At 32.7% G+C, this 20,320-nt stretch overlaps 1 protein-coding gene across 5 annotated transcripts in view; it reads right to left on the reverse strand.

Annotated features, from left to right (window-relative positions):
• The window catches only part of LOC132745228 (tripartite motif-containing protein 3-like), a 37,139-nt gene extending 17,153 nt beyond the window's left edge, over positions 1–19,986 (reverse strand). Inside the window, exons 1-3 of one of the 5 annotated variants that reach the window (XM_060734083.1) lie at positions 19,871–19,978; positions 17,220–17,378; positions 3,308–3,410 (exon numbers count right to left, since the gene is read on the reverse strand). In XM_060734083.1, the coding sequence (XP_060590066.1) occupies positions 3,308–3,388 (81 nt within the window). In that variant the 5' untranslated portion in view covers positions 3,389–3,410; positions 17,220–17,378; positions 19,871–19,978. Of the gene's footprint in view, positions 1–3,124; positions 3,411–15,154; positions 15,265–17,219; positions 17,379–19,870 lie in introns of those variants that run through there. The other 4 variants (XM_060734079.1, XM_060734082.1, XM_060734078.1 and 1 more) reach the window with 4 other exon arrangements.
• Between the last annotated feature and the right edge of the window lie 334 nt (positions 19,987–20,320).

Consider the following 20,320-nt stretch of genomic DNA (forward strand, 5'->3'; position numbering starts at 1 on the left):
ACTCAAATCATGCACCTGTCTCATTTGCACTGAAATCATGTACCGTAACATGTTGCACAGATATCCCGGACCGCATTTTTTATAGATGGAATCCGGATTATAAGCAATTATTTTTACATGATATAACACAAAATGTAGAACAGTTATGCTATGATTTGAATAGATGTACAGATGATCGGGCTGATACGGATAAGCTGGTTGACATTTTTACTCATTTTTTGACAAATAATGGAAATAAATATTTTGAGATACGACGTTAAAACCTAACACATGCATTCTTTACCAATTCAAATTCAAATAAAGAATGGTTCAATGAAGAATGTAAAGATAAAAAGCGTCAATATATTAACGCAATGTCTCAGTTCAATCTTAACAAATCAGCTGAAAATAAAAATAATTTATACGCTAAAAGATTTGATTATAAGTATTGTTGCAGGGCTGCAAAGAAAAAATATAATAGATCTCTTGCATTAAAAATGAATGAAATGAAAAATAAAAAACCGAAAGAATTTTGGAAATTATTTAAGAAAAATAAAGAAAAAGAAAATGGTGACAATATTAACATATCCGAATTTTTTTAATCATTTCAAAAAATTAAGTTCAGATTTTGTTTTTGAAGAAGATGATGAATGTGTGGATTTTTTGAATGATTTCGACAATAACATGTTCTCTGAAACAAGCTCTACATTTCAAGAACTCGATGCACCTTTCTCTATAGAAGAAATTAGAAAAGCAATAAAATTATTGGGTACAAACAAATCATGTTCACTAGATAATGTTATATATGAATATTTTAAAGTGGGTATAGACATACTCGATAAACCCTTAAATATTTTATTCAGTTACATACTAGACAAACAGTGTTTTCCTAGGTCATGGACAAAGGGTATAATAATACCACTATACAAAAAGGGAGATCATAATGATACAAATAATTACAGAGGTATAACTTTAATAAGCTGCTTTGCCAAATTGTTTACCGTAGTATTAAATGAAAGATTGAAAAGCTGGGCAAAACAAAATGATGTTATATCTGATGCTTAATTTGGGTTTATAAACAATTATACAGTTGATGCTATATTTATATTGAATGCTTTGATTGAAAAACAGATTAAGCAAAAAAACAAACTATTTTGCTGTTTCAAGATCTTATGGAAACTATTTATAGAAATGGCTTTGGGCAAAACTTATAAAGATTGGTGTTAATGGAAAACTATTTAAGTTATTCGTTCATTATACGAAGATACAAATTGTGTGTTAAACATAGAATTAATCTTTTCAGATTTGCAACTGTGATATTGGACTAATTACAAGGAAAATAACTTCTCAATGCTCTTTTCTTTATTTATGAAAAAGGATGTTGAAATGTACTTACAGCAAGATCAACAGCATGTCTTACTTAGATCAAATTTCCATATATATTTATTATTATTTGCAGATGATGCTGTTATATTTTCTGAAACTGCAGAAGGTTTACAACGATCATTAGACAATTTTTGAAAAGTATTGTACAAAAATGGAAACTCAAAGTAAATATAGAAAAAAACAAAAGAATGATTTTTGGTAGAAAAAAGTAACTTTGTCAATTTTACATACGGGGTCAGAATATAGGAAATTGTAAATAGTTTTTAACTATCTTGGAATTGTTTTATCAAGGGCGGCTCATATATGAATGCAACGAAAACGTTGGACCGGAAAAGGTCTCCGGCATGAGTTCATTATTATCTATAACAAAGCAGCTAGAAGTACCTGTTAGATTATGCTTGCATTATTTGATTCATTTGTTGCCTCTATACTTAACTATTTATGTGAAGTTTGGGGATATCTTAAAGCTGAAAATCTTGAAAGGGTTCATAAGAAATTTCTAAATGGATTTTAAATGTAAAAATGTCAACATGTACTTCCGCTTTATTATGGTGAATTTGGACGATACCCTATGTATATAGTTAGACATATAAGAATTGTAAAATACTTTCTCAGAATTTATGATGAGAAACGCAATAATTGCATTATGTACACTGTTTTAGATGACCTTAGAAAAGATTTGGAAAGAAATAATGGTGTTAAAAATTGGGCTTCGAATGTTTGTTCTATACTACAAAGTGCTGGTTTTAATGATGTCTGGTTATTTCCAGAATCGGTCTGGTTATTTCCAGAATCGGTAGATGTTAAAGTTTTTATTCCGATTTTAAGATTACGGCTTTTAGATATATTTACAACTGAATGGAGACAAGATGTTGATAATAGATCATCACTATCCCTGTATAAAGAAGTAAAAACTGTTTTTCAATTATCACCTTATTTAGATATGTTACGTTGTGTAAAACATAGAAATATTATTGCTAAATTACTTTTATCATCACACCAATTAAATATAGAGACTGGAAGGCATAGCCATGTTGAAATCGCTGAAAGGAAATGTAACTTATGTATAACAAATGATAAAGAAGACGAATTACCATTTTTGTTATGAGTTATGTCCTGTATATAGATTATTAAGAATACAGTATATTCCCAAATAGTATTATACGCGCCCAAGTATGGCTAAATTTCATAGAACTTTTAAAATGTGGTAGCTCTGTTAAATTAAATAGACTTGCAATTTTCTGTATTAAAGCTTTTAAGCAAAGGCAAAATAACCTTAATTATTTGTATTAGTAAACGTACATTTTATGTGCAAATATCTATAGTATAAAAGAATATGTTAAAGTAAATGATTATACACCTAAATATGTATGCTGATATTCTCTGTTTTTGGTACTGCATTTGTACACATGCATTTATGATATGTAAAAGTAAATGATTGATAATATTATATTCACTCTCGCTATATTACATGCATGTACTTGTATATGTGAATGACGATGAACCGATGTGTTCAAGTCAATTTTGTTGAATAAACTTCTGTTATGTTCTGTTCTGTTATAAAACCCGTCTAATAAGATTAATTATATAATACACACTACTTGATTACGTATATAACCAACAATAGATTGCGCAATGCCATTCAAACTATAATCCAAAATAATCTCGCGCATGCGCAGTAAGTGGGACCAAACTGACATCTGTGCTGCATGGATAGTTGAGTTCAGAAATCATTAGAATTTAAAAAATGTATACTTACTTTTATAATTTCCAGTAAATTCTTTATTGGAAAATTAGTTTGAAGGTTATAGTCACCATTTGAATCAACGTCAATTCTAGTCCGGCATATAGGACACGAAATATCCGAATGTGACGTCATAATTTGCTTTTGTATTGTGGCCTGTATACATTCTTCACAGAAAGTATGAAGACATTTTAGTACCTTTGGATCTTGAAATTCGTCCATACAAATACTGCATGTCAGGAATTCCTCAAAAATGATTTCTTTGATAGTTTTTGACATATTCAACAGAATTCTAAATGCCCTGAAAGTATAATTAAACTAAATTAAAAACTAATACTGTACACATTACAATAAGATGTGGTAAAAACCGGAAATTCAAAATGTCTACGAGGAGAAGTCAGAAAATATCCGGACTTTTGACTCGTTCTCGAAAACCATTCAACATTTAAAAAAAATCTTTCTTCACTTTTTCAAAATATTCTCCACCTACGTCTACGCACTTTTGCCATCTTCGTGGGAACTTTTGTATTCCTCCGCTGTGAAGCATGACGTAGACCTATGTTTTAGGTACTGTGTAACAGCAGATATCAAAGCCGCCCTTGTCTTATATTTCTTTCCAGCAAGCAATTTCTTCAGTTCTGGAAACAAATAAAAGTCACAGGGGGGCGAGGTCTGGGCTATAAGGAGGGTGAGACAACAATTGCCATTTGTAAGAGTTGATAACCTCCACTGTAGCTGCGGCGTTATGGGAGGGGGCGTTATCGTGAAGAAGGAGGACATTTTTCTGTGCTAACCTGGGACGCATTTGCTTCAGCTTTTCTCTGAGATTTTTTCAGAATTATTTCAGAATAAGAACTTGGCGGTGACAGTTTGACCTTTTGGCATGGAATGAGTATGTATCTTTCCTAGTGAATCCCAAAAGGCAACAAGCATGACTTTGCCAGCCGAAGGAGACAGCTTTAACTTTTTAGTTTTAGTAGGTGGGGAACCAGCTCGTTTCCACAGCTTTGACTAAGCTTTTGTCCCCGGTTCGGAATAATGAAGCCACATCTCATCTCCAGTGATAAAGCGGTTCAAAAACTTATCTCCGTCACGATTAAAACGACTTAAATGTTCTTTTGCATTGGTTACTCTGGTTGCTTTTTGATCTGCGGACAGCTGTCTAGGCACCCATCTGGCACTTACCTTGCTCATGCCTAGGTGTTTTGTGTAAAAATCATGAGTGCCGAAGTTACCGATGCTAAACTTGTTGGCTACCTCTTCCAAAGTTACTCCACGATTTTTGTTTGACAAAAGCTTTAACATTTGCTACCATTGTTGGGATCACCGCCTCAGCTGGCCGCCAGTCCTAGGCCTGTCACAAACTTTGTTCTGCCTTCACGAAACCCAGTTGTAGAAGAATAAACGTGATACACATTTATCAGAAAATCTGTTTTTAAGCCTCTGAAAGATGTGGCAGGGCTTTTCACCTTCTGCAACCAGAAACTTTATTACAGAGTGTTGTTCCTCTAACAAAGAGTCCATGATAGACGAAAACACCTATCATATATCAGAGCAGCAAAAAATACTGTGTATACACAACTTATCATTGAAAATATAACTGACCACGTTATTGGCGAATGAATGTAGTTTTCACCAATATATAATGTATGTATATAGCTGCACGTGGAAAGAGAGGAGCATGAAAAGTCCGGATATTTTCTGACCGTCCCTCGTACATGTTGACATTAGTTCTGATTTAAAATATATATTGGAAATCGTCATCAGTGGGCATTTTTATGATTGTCAGACATATTTTTAGTCATGATTTTACTGACAAAGACTTTATGTCATAGTTATAGTACATGAAACGAGTTAGTTACGAGGATATAACACTGGCTAGGCCGTTAGGCCGATACAAGTTTTTTGCAGAAACATCCCGAGATGTCGCCCAGCCAGTGTTATATCCTTGTAACTAACGAGTTACATATACTATAACTGTTTTATCGCAATGGCATATTGTTTTCTTTTTTTGTAATAGAAGTTTTTGCTGCCGCAAAAAAGATATACAAAAGACATCCAATGTTGGATGCGCACTGTAAACTGTTACCAATATTGATGTCAAGATTAAAGGGCTTTTTTTCAGTCGAAATAATTCATTCAGCGGATGTACCTTTTGATTAAATGAGAGTAAATTTCATTTTATTAATTATCTTTGTTTATACTTTTCATTGTATTTATTTATTTTATTTTATTGATTCCATTTTTTTTTGCTACTGGGAATGTTTGTTACCATTGCCCCATTGGAGCCTCTGTGAAAAAAAACTACATTGATCCGCTATATAGCAATCGAGTTTTTTTTCCTATATGAATCAATGAAAAAGCTGTACTGCTATATATCAATACAGTTTCCAAATGCTCATTGAAGTGTACTGAATAAGAACAAAGGAAAAGTTCCAAACCATGCGATAATTTCCTATGAATGTCAAATAATATACAATTTTGACTAGTGAGCCATTGAATATCACATCATATCCAATGGAGCATTAGTCAATAACTGTTTTCTATGGTGGCTGATTTACGCCATGTCGTATTTTCGCTTCTTCGCCTCAAAATGCGAAAATGCGACAACACGAAGGGACGACAAAGTTGGAATTTTGTCGTCTCTTCGTGTTTTCGCTATTTCGCATTTTCGAGGCAACAAAGCGTAAATACGGCAGAAGGATGGCGAAAATATGACACATAAAATCTGTCGTATGTTCGCATTCCATCTGTCGTATTTTCGCTTTTTCGCGTTCAAAATACAAAAATGCGAAAACACAAAGAGTCTCTTCGCATTTTCGCTTTTTTGCATAGTTGCATTTTCGCTGTTTCGCATTGTTACATTTTCGCATTGTTACATTTTCGCATTGTTACATTTTTGCATTGTTACATTTTCGCATTGTTACATTTTTGCGTTCCGGTTGCACATGCCCATGGAGAAATCAATTTATTATTACCAATTTTATTATTACCAATTTTATTATGATTATTATTAATATTATCATTATTATTATTAAGTTTTGTAAATGTCTGATCACAATGATGTATTATTTGATAGTCCTATATAAGATATGTTGTATTCACGTAAATGTATAATTTAAAAGTATTACCCCGCTCCTTACACATGTTAAATAATCATATAATATAACGCGAAGGCTTTCAGACTGTTTTAAATTAGACGGGTTTGATTTTCAGAATAGACCCTTCGTTAAGAGTCTAACAGCATATTTTAGTACAAGCAGGTAGTCAACTGTTTTTACATAATTCAGGTACGCTGAATCCAATTTTTGCTCTACCACGGCCGTACTCGAAGTCCTTGACCTTCTAAAAGTAAAACAAAAATAGCCACCATTTAGCTTTACTAATTACTTCATAATTACTTATCTCTGGTTCTTAGCGAAATGTATTTCCGTTAAACCACACGCAATAAAGTTTCAGAGTCTTCTATGAATGATTGGCTGATAATTAAACATGATTTACTTATTGAGTACAATTGTGGCCATCTTTGATTTCAAGATGGATACCCTTTTCTAAACAAATATAAGTGAAGTGCTTTTAAAGATCCTGTATGTTGTAATTGAGGTTGTTACCATTTGTGTGTATTTGAGTTTATTTATACTCGCCACCGGTTGCCCATATGGGCGAGTCCTCCAGAAGAGATATAGTCATTTATATTTCTGGAGGACAGTGCAAGATACAGAAAGATGCCCCAGTTCCAGAAGCTTCTCCTGGTTCTTTAACGTGACATTATTATCATTATTATTATTAAGTTTTGTAAATGTCTGATCACAATGCTGTATTATTTGATAGTCCTATATAAGATATGTTGTATTCACGTAAATGTATAATTTAAAAGTATTACCCCGCTCCTTACACATGTTAAATAATCATATAATATAACGCGAAGGCTTTCAGACTGTTTTAAATTAGACGGGTTTGATTTTCAGAATAGACCCTTCGTTAAGAGTCTAACAGCATATTTTAGTACAAGCAGGTAGTCAACTGTTTTTACATAATTCAGGTACGCTGAATCCAATTTTTGCTCTACCACGGCCGTACTCGAAGTCCTTGACCTTCTAAAAGTAAAACAAAATAGCCACCATTTAGCTTTACTAATTACTTCATAATATTATGTCTGGGTCTTAGCTGCGAATTGTATTTCCGGTAATAACACACACGCAATAAAGTTTCAGATTTCTGATGAATAGTTGGGTGTAATTAGACATGGATTTAGTCTTATGGGTAGCAAGTTGTGCTCTTTGATTCAGAATGGATGTGCCCTTTTGCTAAACAATATATAGTTGAAGTGCTGGCGTAAAGATCTGTATTGTTTTAATTGAGGTTGTTACCATTTGGTGTATTTGAGCTTATCTTATAGCTCTGCCACGGTTGCATATGGCGGGATCCTCGCGAAAGAGATATTATAGTTATATTTCTGCCTACAGGGGACAGTGCCAAGATCAGAAAAGATGCCCCAGTTCCAGAAGTTTTCTGGGTTCTTTTAAGTGACAAGTGTATAAGCACTCTATACACGGGACCTCGATTAAAGTTCTCATCCGAAAGACGGATAAGTAACTTAAGTTGGCCAGCCCGGAAATCGAACCCACAATGTCGAGATTATAAGTCTCGCGCGCTATGCGGGTTGTTACTACACTTAAGTGAACTTTTATTTATGTATATAATTATGCTCATAACACAATTTTCAAACATCGAATTATATGTAAAATATGTACTGCATTATTTTTGCACATTATATGATTGTAATCATTGAAATATATGCATTCATTTCTTATTGAAAAGTTTGACTTAGACTTTATGGAAAATAAATTTCTAATTACCTCCCTTTATTAACATGAAATGCTAAATTCGGTAATATCTTTATAAATAATGCTATTTGGAACTTACAATATTGATAAATCTTAATTTGAGCGATTCAGTATTTATGATATAAAACCATAAAAATTTGTGTTACAGGATCTTTAAACAAAAGGTTCTTTATCAAAAATATGATAATGATGACATAAGCATTGTGTAGGTATACTGAATATCATCATGCCCTCAAACTATTTCAGGTCATTCTTTATTGGCAATTAATCTATGTCAGGTATCTGAGATGCCAAATGTCTAACAAAATCTGAACAATCTAATTTACCATTAGATATGTTTTAGTCTTTGATGTTGATAGAATAGCATGTAAGTAAACCTTTATGGGCACTTAATCATTTTATAATTTTTATGTCAAAAGTCAAGTTCAGAATTTTTTTTTTTTTTTATTAAATTGCATTTTATCTTCACAGGCCAGAGACTATGTTTGTGTCCGCATGTCATTGCAACAACACCGTTCAAAATAGAAAGAAAAACAGAATGCCCAAAAAGGGCAAAATTGAAAATGTTGCACATGGAAATTATGAAATTTGGAATTTAAAACCATCTGCAAATGTGTTCTGTCAACCTGAGCCAACAGTAAAACATAATTTCGGTTTTTGGTTACCTTTTATATGTATTATTTTTTGTTTATAAAATGTCGTATTTATTTCAGTGAATAACTCTTCACATGCCTTGATATAGATTTATGCACCTGCATGGTTTAAAATCAGATCATCTATCTTAATTGCAATACTAGTAAACTTAAATAAATGCAAATGTCATTTTAAGCTTTATTATCTTTCCCTTTGGAAAAAATGTCTCGTAAACAGCGGTTTTTATTGTTGAACGGACTTGTAATGTCTTAGGGTAAATGAATAATACAGAATGAAATATTATAGGTGTACCGCGGGTATTCATGTAATTACCTTTTCATATTACTTATTGTCGTTCCAGGAACACCCTGTATATCCAGTAACACAGGGATGTGCAAATAACGCAGGAATTGTGCAAAAGTAACGCAGAATTGTGCAATATAGTGGCTAAAACGAGCACCGAGATAAGTAAACGTACCAATATTTTTTATTGTACATCAAATTGGAAGAAATCAATTAGCGCATACGGTTGCTGAGACATTATACTGTAAACCTCATCAAAAATATATCCATGAAAATGTTTATTTTTCAAAATCATTTGCGAAAATGACGACCTGACTAGCGTATTGATGGCGATCTTTAGTTTCGTTGATATCTTTAAATATAATAACGTACATATCACTTTATGAATTTTTAATACGGTGTACCTGGGACATTTTCCAATCTACTCGTGTCATATTACACTTAATTTACACCATTTGTACGATGTAACGTCGAATTAGTAAATGAAGCACTGAAAGAACGGCGGTTATTTCATTAAAAGTAGGTAAGTCTTATTTTACCAGCTTCCTACCATTGTTGTAGGTCACTTGTAGTTTGTCAAATGTCTTAGGTATACAGAATATGAAAACAAACACAACGTGTCAAATGCGTTAAATGTACATATCTATTTGACGAAACACAAAAGTCGCCTTCAAACGGTAATCAGGTTGTCTGCCTCACGAATGATCTAAAGAAGTAAACATATTCCTTAAAAAATTGTAATGCTGGTTAAAGTATAATGTCGTAGCAGCAGTATGCGCTAATTCATTTCTTTAAATTTGATTTTATAATATCAATAGATATTTTGGTTCGTTTGCTTGCTGTATCATTCGTTTTGGCAATAACATTGCACAGATTCGGCGTTACTTTTACGTTATTTGCACATTCCTGCGTTTACCTATATATATATATTTTCAGCCGCGTATTTATGCTAAATTATTTTAAAATTCAACTATGAATGACGAAAACCCTAAACTGGGCTGAGGTTTTTTCAAGCACATTTTCAAGTCTAACTTGAAGCGTTGAGTTTTAAACCTTGGACTAGCTTGTGACATTGTCCCGATGTGCCACAACATTCGTGCAATTTATTTAAAAATCCATCCAAGAATGACAATGATGGACGGGACTAAAAACAAACAGCCAGACATGTTCTTACTGAGTTGACGTGTGCGGATGCGTTGTGAGCTTCATTATTTTTTCAAACTACAAAAGCAGCCCCCCCCCCAATAACCAATGATTTATTCGTAAAGTTGGGCGTATACGGAATTAATCTCAACGCCAACTTGGAAACCGTCCAATATACCTTACTGGCACATGAGGACGCTTGGGCGGATGGACAGACATTTGAGCAGGCTTCCTTCAAGCCTAAGGCGATAAAAAAATTATTGAAAAAAACCCCAAAACATTGCAATAGTTTAAAGAACATTTTTCTTATGCTTGGAAATAACACCAAAATGACAAACGCAAATATGATTCTCATTTATTTTGGTATAAGTTGTGACCTTTTTGCACCATTAAGTTTGTAGTTTAAATGGAAGTTTCTCTAAGTTTGCCCTGGTAAGTCTTAATTAGTATCACTGCACTTATTTAATAATAATAATAATAATAATAATAATAATAATAATAATAATAATAATAATAATACCTTTTATCTTATTTAAAGAAGGTTACACATTAAGACACATACAACAGCAATCATATATATCTTATTTTTAATGTGACCTTATGAAATAGAAAACAACAACAACAGCAGCATAGGTATTAAAATTAATGTATAATATGTAATTTTAAGAATAAGACAACATATATACTTTCGACAGGCACTCAACAATTTGTTTAAACATATACTCGTACGTATATTGCATCATTCGTTCGTTCATTCATTCATTTATTTTTTCATTCATTCATTTATTCATTCATTCATATGAACATCAAGATATGTTTTGCATTTTTCTTTAAAACATTTAAGGTTATTAACATTACCAATATTTAAAGGTATATTGTTCCAAATGTTCATGCCATAATAAGAAAATGTGTCTTTAATATAATTTGTTTCAGGACTTGTCCATAATACAATATCTGTTCGTGACCTAGATCTTAAGTTATATATTTTGTTGACGGATAAAGTCATCATTTTATTTATTATAATAAAAGAAACTTAAATTAAAAAAAATCCGACATTGTCGGAAAAAGTCATCATTTATTTATTATTATAAAAGAAAACAAGCTAAGTAAAAAGCCTTATTGCGCGTGTTTACGTTAAAACATTAAACAGTATATAGAAACAAAGGACATTGTCAGCCATTTTTAAATCCAAGATGGCTGCCGCATTACATTTATCATTTATTCCTCTCGTTCACACTTCAGCCGACTAAAATAAGCAAAACTTTCAATTAAATTTTCAAAAAGATGTGTTTTATTTTGCCCATAGGAGCATTAAAGTAAAAATTAAAAAAAAAAACAACAATGGCGGCCATTTTGAATTGGTTTTTAAAAGATCAAGGACTAAAAGTAAAGCCGTGGTAGAGCAAAAAATGAATTCAGCGTACTCGAAATAGGTAAGTAAGCCCAACTACTGATTACTAAATACTTCTGTTAAGGATTAACTGGCTTAATCAATTAAGTACAGACAGATTTAATAATAAACTTACGTATTGTATTCAGTTTATTTGCTGACTGATTTGACTGAGATTATGCTAAAGTCTCCACTGCCGCACACATTTTATGGATTGTTCTGTGATTGAGTGGTTAGTTAATAGTGTGAAAATTTATTTAATTGTTTGTGTATGTTATGTACTATAGTTTTGGGTGTGTACTTATTTTTTTGATTAGGTAGAGAGTATGTTGGATTAAGAAACAAAACGGCGAGGAGCGAAAACACACTAATTAGTGTATTTGTATGTACTTGATCACGGCCTTTACATCTATGTTCTTACTTGTTATACTCTGTACATTAATGTATTTACTTATAATATCGTATACAATCACATTCTTACATGATCATGTCCTTAACAAACATGTACTTGATCAGATCATATACATTTTTGCTTTTACTTTAAATATTCTGTACTTTCATCTTCCTTTTTGGTCACCTCCCTTTTGAACATGTACATGTACTTAATCATGTCCTGTATATGCATGTTGTCACTTATCACACATCCTGTGTAATCAATAAATTGCATCCTATATATCCATTGTCTTATTTAAACCTATCCGGAACATGACAAGGGCATACTCTTTACTATCTTGGATGGCCTATACTGATTGAAATATTATACATTTATTATGCATTAAGCGTGCATTTTAATACTCCATTGTGCAAAAATGATTATACTTGTATTATGATATTAACATAAACAAAGTATCTTATAACTCTGTAAAGAGTGACAATGTGCCTTTTTGTGCCCCCACTTTAGTGGCGGGCCTTTAGATTTACCCTTGTCCGTACGTCCGTCCTTCCGTCTGTCCGTTCTCTTTTGTGTCGCACGTTACTCAAAAAGTATTTGACCTAGAGTCATGAAAATTTACAGGAATGTTGATCAGCATGTTAAGTTTTGCACCTGGATATTTTCGTCTGGATATTTTTAGTACTTTTAGAGTTATTGCCCTTGATTTAGTAAAATTTTGCAATTTTAAACTTTTGCCGCATGTAACTCAAAAAGTATTTGACCTAGAATCATGAAACTTTACAGGAATGTTGATCAGCCTGTGAATTTGTGCACCTGGGTATTTTTGCCTGGATATTTTTAGTATTTTTAGAGATATTGCCCTTGACTTAGTAAAATTTTGCAATTTTCAACTTGTGTCGCATGTAGCTCAAAAAGGATTTGACCTAGAGTCATGAAACTTTACAGGAATGTTGATCAGCATGTGTAGTTGTGCACCTGGGTATTTTCGCCTGGATATTTTTAGTATTTTAAGAGTTATTGCTCTTGACTTAGTAAAATTTTGCAATTTTCAACTTGTGTCGCATGTAACTCAAAAAGTATTTGACCTAGAGTCAAAAAACTTTACAGGAATGTTGATCAGCATGTGTAGTTGTGCACATGGATATTTTCGTCTGGATTTATTTAGTATTTTTAAAGTTATCGCCCTTGACTTAGAAAATGATTGCAATTTTCAACTTGCATTGCATTTAACTCAAACAGGATTTGACATAGAGTCATTAAACCGTACGGGAAGGTTGCTCAGCATATTTAGTTTTGCACCTAGGGTTTCGCTTGTGGATTAATCCAGTATTTGTAGAGTTATTTCCCTTGACTTAGAAAAAACCGTTTCATTATGTTGTTATTTGTTCCTTGAGTGCTTGAGTTAGAATCAACCAACTTTACAGGAATAATGATCAACATCACTAAATTACAGGTATAATGATTCACATCACTGTGAAGCTATGCACCTGGGACTTTGCATGTGGATTTTTTCAGTTTTGTTAGAGTTATCGCCCTTGACTTACAGTAGTATAAATTTGCAATTTTCAACTTGTTCATGCATAGCTCAAAAAGTATTTCACTTGTAGGCCTGAAAGTTTACAAGAATGTTGGTCAGCATGTGTACTTATGCACCTTGGGGTTTGCTTGTGGATTTATTCAGTATTTGTAAAGTTCTTGCCCTTTACTTAGTAAAAGATTTTTAGTTTTCAAAAATATTTGACCTAGAGTCATAAGATTGACAGAACAGTGGCGCGGTGGGGGCACCCGTGTCCTATGGACACATTTCTAGTTTAATAATGATTTATATTTATGATATGTTGTATAAACTATCACATTGATAAGACTATAACAAAGAATAAAACAAGAGGGTCATTGTGGCCTTGAGTCGCCGACCAGAAACAGCTGTTTTCAGTAAAAGATAAAAAAAACTACCTAAGAATGCTGCAGACAAAGTTTGATGAGCATCTATCAATTAGTTCTGTAGAAGCAGACGTTTAAAGGTATTTTCTATTTTTAGCTCTAGTGACCCTTAAAAGGAGCCAATCAATTAATATAAGCAAACTTGATAAAAGACTACCTCAGCATACTACAGACAAAATTTGGTGATCATCCATCAACTATATCAGTAGGAGATGATGTTCAAAGGTTTTTATATTTTTAGCTTTATTGGCCCCAAAAAGGGGCCAATCAAATTAATATGAGCAAACTTGATAAAACACTACCTAAGAAAGCTACAGACAAAGTTTGATGATCATCCACCAATTATTTCATTAGGAGATGATGTTCAAGATTATTCTATTTTTAGCCTTAGCAGCCCCTAAAAGGGGCCAATCAAATAAATATGAGCAAACTTGATAATACACTACATTTAGAATGCTACAGACAAAATTTGGTGACCATTCATCAATTTTATCAGTAGCAGATGATTTTCAAAGTTTTTTTTTTTATATTTTTAGCTTTAGCAGCCTCTAAAAGGGGCCAACCAAATGAATATGGGTAACTATGATAAAACATTACCTAAGAATGCTACAGACAGAATTTGGTGATCATCGATCGATTAGTTCTGTAGAAGGAGACGTTTAAAGGTATTTCTATTTTTATCTTTAGCGGACCCTAAAAGGGACCAATCAAACTAATATGAGCAAACTTTATAAAAGAATCCCTAAGGATGCTTCAGACAAAATTTGATGATTATCCATCCATTGGTTCTGTAAAGGTTTTTCGAATTTTAGCTTTAGAGACCCCTTAAAGGGTCCAATCAAGTTAAAATGAGCAAATTTGATACAAGATTACATAAGAATGCTATGTACAGACAAATTTTGGTGATCGTCCATCATTTAATTTAGTAGTAGAAGCTGTTTAAAGGTTTTTCTATTTTTAGCTCTGTTAACCCCTAAAAAGGGCCAATTGTAATGGCATAAGCAAATTTAAGTGCGACTGTCACAAGGATGCTAGAGACCAAATTTGAGGTAAATCTGCCCAGCAGTTTCAGAGAAGAAGACGATTGTTGACGCCGGAGGATCCCCCTTTGATACTAATAACTCACCCTGAAACTTCGGATCTGGTGAGCTAATAAATGTAAAGTTGACATTTTAATGGTATTTCATTTTTTTAAAATTATAATCCATCTAATAGTCAACCGAGTTATCGTATTTAAATTATTTTATATGTTAAGGCCTCTATCGAAGTAATAGGTGTTTACGTTAAAACCTGAATGTGTTTAAATACCATGTAATCTATTGCTATTTATCTACAAACAGAAATAACATGTAATCTGCCAATATACTATCATGTAAAACAATAAGCAAGTGTACCTGTAAATTGTTCAATTTTTGAAATCTTTATGTTCCAGAATGGATTAAAATCCTAAATCAACATTGATTTCGAAACAGAAACTTAAGGCAATTAAACACATAAAAGCCAAGGTCGTTTCGTTATGCTTCGGTTACGTACATTTTAACGAGTGGATGATCACATTATATTTGTTTACGGTAACATTTCTTCATCGCTAACGGTGTTTGCTATTTTTCGTTTTATCTTTTATTTTTAGATATTAAATATGAACCATGTTTCAGGTATATAGTTGCCTTTTCCAATGATATATAACTTTCCATTGTAGCTCTTTTTTTCCCGATATGATTGCAGAAATTGTTCTGTTCGGCAAAATTTTAACATAGATATGTGTCACAATCTATGCAAGCATCTCACGAAAAGTTCAGAAGCTATAGAGAAAAAATATACACCATTAGAATCGGCAAATGTTTCGAATGCTCATCTTGCTGGTTTATGTTAGAGGTACCTTATCCACTGAATGAATGCCCTATTTATTGGTGTATGTTGAGTGAATGCTTAAATGTTTTGTTTATGTTAAACCTTATTCACTGAGTGAATTCCCAACTTATTGGTTTATGTTAAACCTTATTCACTGAGTGAATTCCTAACTTATTGGTTTATGTTAAACCTTATTCACTTAGTGAATGCCCAACTCATTGGTTTATTTTAAACTTTATTCACTGAATGAATTCCCAACTTATTGGTTTATGTTAAAACTTATTCACTGAGTGAATTCCCAACTTATTGGTTTATTTTAAACTTTATTCACTGAGTGAATTCCCAACTTATTGGTTTATGTTGAATCTTATTCACTGAGTGAATTCCCGACTTTTTGGTTTATGTAAGATCTCATTCACTGGGTAAAAAATATGATAAACAAGATCGACAAGGAAAGGCGGCATTCAATGAACGCAGCCCCCACCCGACCCAGCGGCAAGGAGCCCAGGAGGACCCCAAAGAAAAACAGGACAGGGCACAAGGCAGAGCACGGGCAGGCAAACCACTTCTTCAGAATACATAATTAGTAACTGATAAGGAACTAAAAGAAAACAAATAAATGATTTAATATAAGGCCCATAATGTCAAAAGGCACAAGGGAAGGGGACATGAGACACGGGGAAGGGGGGGGGGAATAAAATAAATAAAAACTAGGGACAAAGGGAAGATACTTACCGTAGACGAGAAACAACAAGAGACACGAGCAAAAGTGTCACTAAAACAGTATAAAACAACATAGACATACATCTGAGGAACACAGAGGGGCGCCGCCTTGGAACGGTCAGCAGCATAATAACGACTACTGGGGAGTTTAAACCGGTTAATGGTGCACCAAACCTCGCTCTTAGCCCCACCATGTTCCTATAAACGAGACAGTGTAAATAAAATGAATCCCCGCCAAGTGAAATTCTAACAGTTGTTATGGTTACAAAAGGTTAAATAAGCAAAACACCAAAATGATCATGTAGAAACATATAAAAGTAAACCCAATGACCATAACAAAAGTACTCAATGTCTTAAAGGAAGACAGAGCAACAAGAAAATCACCTACAAGGTGAAAATCATCTTAGCCTAATGATTTATGTCATTGTTTTTACCATTAATGGTAACAGTGTTCAGATGTACGATATAAGAACTTGTATGGTAGGTCACTCTTTAAAGTATATCGTCACATTATAGAGTGAACTTCAGAGTTTAAAAACGTAATTGTATTATACAATATATTTGCCGCTTTTCTAACTTTTACAAAGATGACTAAAAAAAATCACAAAACAGGTTTCTTTTAAACAATTGTTTAAAAACTTAATTGTATTATATAAAATATTTGCCGCTTTTCTAACTTTTACAAAGATGACTAAAAAAAATCACAAAACAGGTTTCTTTTAAACAATTATATTAAAAATGTGTTAATAAAACAGCTACAACTCAGTAGGTTTAAAAATGATCTTGTCAACCATCAACTTAATTGTCGGAAAAAGTCATTGACAAGCATGTATCTTTTAATTCTGATAAGACTAAACATATAAATAATTTGTTAAATATACTTACTTTATTTCATAGTAAAGTGCTTTGATATTGTTAGCATGAATCTGAAGTCATGTTGATTTAATCAATTTCAGATACTTTAAATCATAGTCAAATTTGTACGAAAAACATTGACTGTCCGAAGAAGGCAGTCACTTCTCCAGAAGCTATCACCATAAAATTCTAGAAATAAAAAAGTGAAAATTGCAGATTACATGGCAACATATAAAATCCCTATTTTGATTATTAAATAGCATGAAAACAGTAACAATTTATGTTAATATATAAGTTAAATTAATTTAAACAATAATTAAATACTAAATAACACAGTATTTAATTTTAAGAAATAAAGGCACTTGAATATTTGACCGATATGAAAAACAAAACCCACACAAAAAAAAACAAAAACAACCCAAAGTAATACATACATGAACAAGATTTGTGGAATAAAATCACGAAAGCTTTGATCATTTAAAATGGACATACCATAAATAATAGAAATTATGACATTTTGACCTACATAACCATACTGTCATGACAAGATACAGATGTAATCCTTTTACTATCACTTTACTTGAATTTAAATTAATAAGTGACCTACAAAACAGTCAAGATATTAAGTTGTTTCCATTACAAATAACCAACAATGAAAACAACATGCTTAAATACCATAGTAATTACAGTAACGTAACAAAAGACCTAAGAATACGTTTATCACTCGCTTTAACTATACATTTTTAATTGCTATGCACAATGATGCCAGAAACTTTTGAGAAATACTTGACAATGCTACATGTAAAATAGATCTATAACCTTGTAGTTTCTAAGAAGAATATTATATTAAGATTTAATTTTTTACACTTAATAATTCTTAAATAATTTCTAGCTTCAAAAAAGCACAACATATACACTAGACCATTCCCGTGAATATAAATAAGAATGTCGACTGGTTTAAAGAAGGCAGATGTTTATGACCAAAGTTAGGTTATTTTCAGACAAATAATCAGACAGTCGGACATTTACCACTATTTATATAGACAAGAGAGCCCTCGATATTTAGGCCCACCCCGGCAGGGGCCATTTCATACTGCCTCTTTTCATCCTAGGGGCATAATTTGAACAATCTTTGTAGAGGACCACTAGATCATGTTACATACCAAGTATCAAGGCTCTAAGCCTTGTGGATTTTGAAAAGAAGATTTTTCCTACATAACTTGATATAACAAAAACCGGTTGTCCTGGGTGATGCTCCCCGAGTAGGTTTTGGACACTGGAAAGTATACTTATTGTAGCGTCAGAGTTATGTCACAAAGTTCAAAGTGTAAGAATGAACAAAGGGCAATAACTCCAAAATTAGGCAAGGCAAAGTTAAGGTTCTTTTGCACTGCACTTCTTCCCAATGAGATCTATCTACCTGCTTTCAGGTTTCATGTTGATATCTCTCATAGTTTTAGAGTTATGTCCAGTAAAAAGTGTTAAAATGAACAAAGGGCAATAACTCCAAAATAAGACAAGACAAAGTTAAGTTTTTTTTGCACTACACTTCTGCTATCTACCTACAAAGTTTCGTGAGGATTCCTCTTGTTGTTTTAAAGATAAGTCCCGGACAAGAATAGCGGACGGACAGACGGACAAAGCGGCGACAATATCCTTACCCTTCGGTGAGGAGCATAAAAAGAGCTGTCACAGGAGACAGCGAAGCTCGACTAATAAAATACTGGACGCAGTAAGAAGGACAAAACTTTGAAAGAAAAATCAATTATGTATAATTATGTATTCCGTTATAGTAAAAAAATAACATTTGTTAACATAATTTCCAAGATCAAGGGGAATAATTGTAGAAATAGTCACGCTAGAGTTATGAACCTTGTCACACAACATGTGTGTAATGATAAGAAACATATTTGAAGTTTGAAGTAGATACCTTAAAAAGTAAAGAAGTTATAAAATCTTAAGTTCAAAGAGAGATAAATCTGTAAATATTGCTTCAAGAGTTATGAACATTGTACCATAAAATGTAATTGATGATAAGGAATAATAATTTGAAGTTTGAGGTATATACCTTTAAAACTAAAAACGTTATAGCAAAAAACATTTTTTCTAGTAAAAAAATCTAAGTTTATAAAGCATGTAGGGAGATCATTCTTGCAATATTGGTGCTAGAGTTATGAACCTTGTCACATAAGATGTGGATGATGATAAGGTACATATATTTGAAGTATGGGGTTGATCCCTAAAGAAATGAAGAAGTAACAGTAAAAAAAAGTATTTTTTGAGGAAAATTCTATGTTAAAGAGGAAAAAATCTGAAAATATTGGTGCTAGAGTTATGAACCTTGTCACATAAGATGGGGATGATAATAAGGTACTGTAATGCCTGACATTACCATGTTTGTTTTATTTATTTATTTATTGTTAATAATTACAGCGCTGATTCATAATGCTGTAATGTCATGTTTTCATAACTTTATATAGAAATATTACCGGGAAAATACTGTTTACACCTGCAATTTTTATGTGTGTCTAAATCATAATTGTCCGACTTAATTTAATTGTAATTGTTTGTATCGAGAATTTCTCTGTACGATTTTTGAGGTCACCAGAGTTTGCACCTTTGAACAGTAAAAAATACGAAATGTCATTATTATCTATCGGTGTAAATTATAAAAGAATTACCTTTATCACTTGTTTGTCTTTATATTCTGTGTAATCAACATGTAAAATCTTTAAATTTGCTGTCCGTTGTCCTGCATCGCGCATTGCAAGTTTTAGCGGAAGTAGTTAACGCATGCGCTATATGACTCCTTTACTTCACCTCCTTTGACGTGTTAACAGTTTATTTTTAGAATGAAATTATTATTTGTTTTACGTCCTGTTATCTGGCAAGTTTTGTTGGTAGAATTTTTCCCAACTGTTGTACATGAAATAATTATGCATAGTTTTTATTCGGTAAAATCCGTGAGTAAAATTTTCCTGGCGTCTCCTCCTGAATTCCTCACGGAACTGAGGATTCGTGAGTTTTCGTGAGGAAACGCCCCTATAAATACGGAGGTTTCAGCGTTTCCTCACTCTACTCCGTGACGAGTAGTCAGTTGGTTTAGATCAATTCCTTGCTGAAACCAGACT

Source organism: Ruditapes philippinarum, unplaced genomic scaffold (genome assembly GCF_026571515.1).
Source record: "Ruditapes philippinarum isolate M1 unplaced genomic scaffold, ASM2657151v2 ctg6023_1_1_1_1, whole genome shotgun sequence".
NCBI lineage: Eukaryota > Metazoa > Mollusca > Bivalvia > Venerida > Veneridae > Ruditapes > Ruditapes philippinarum.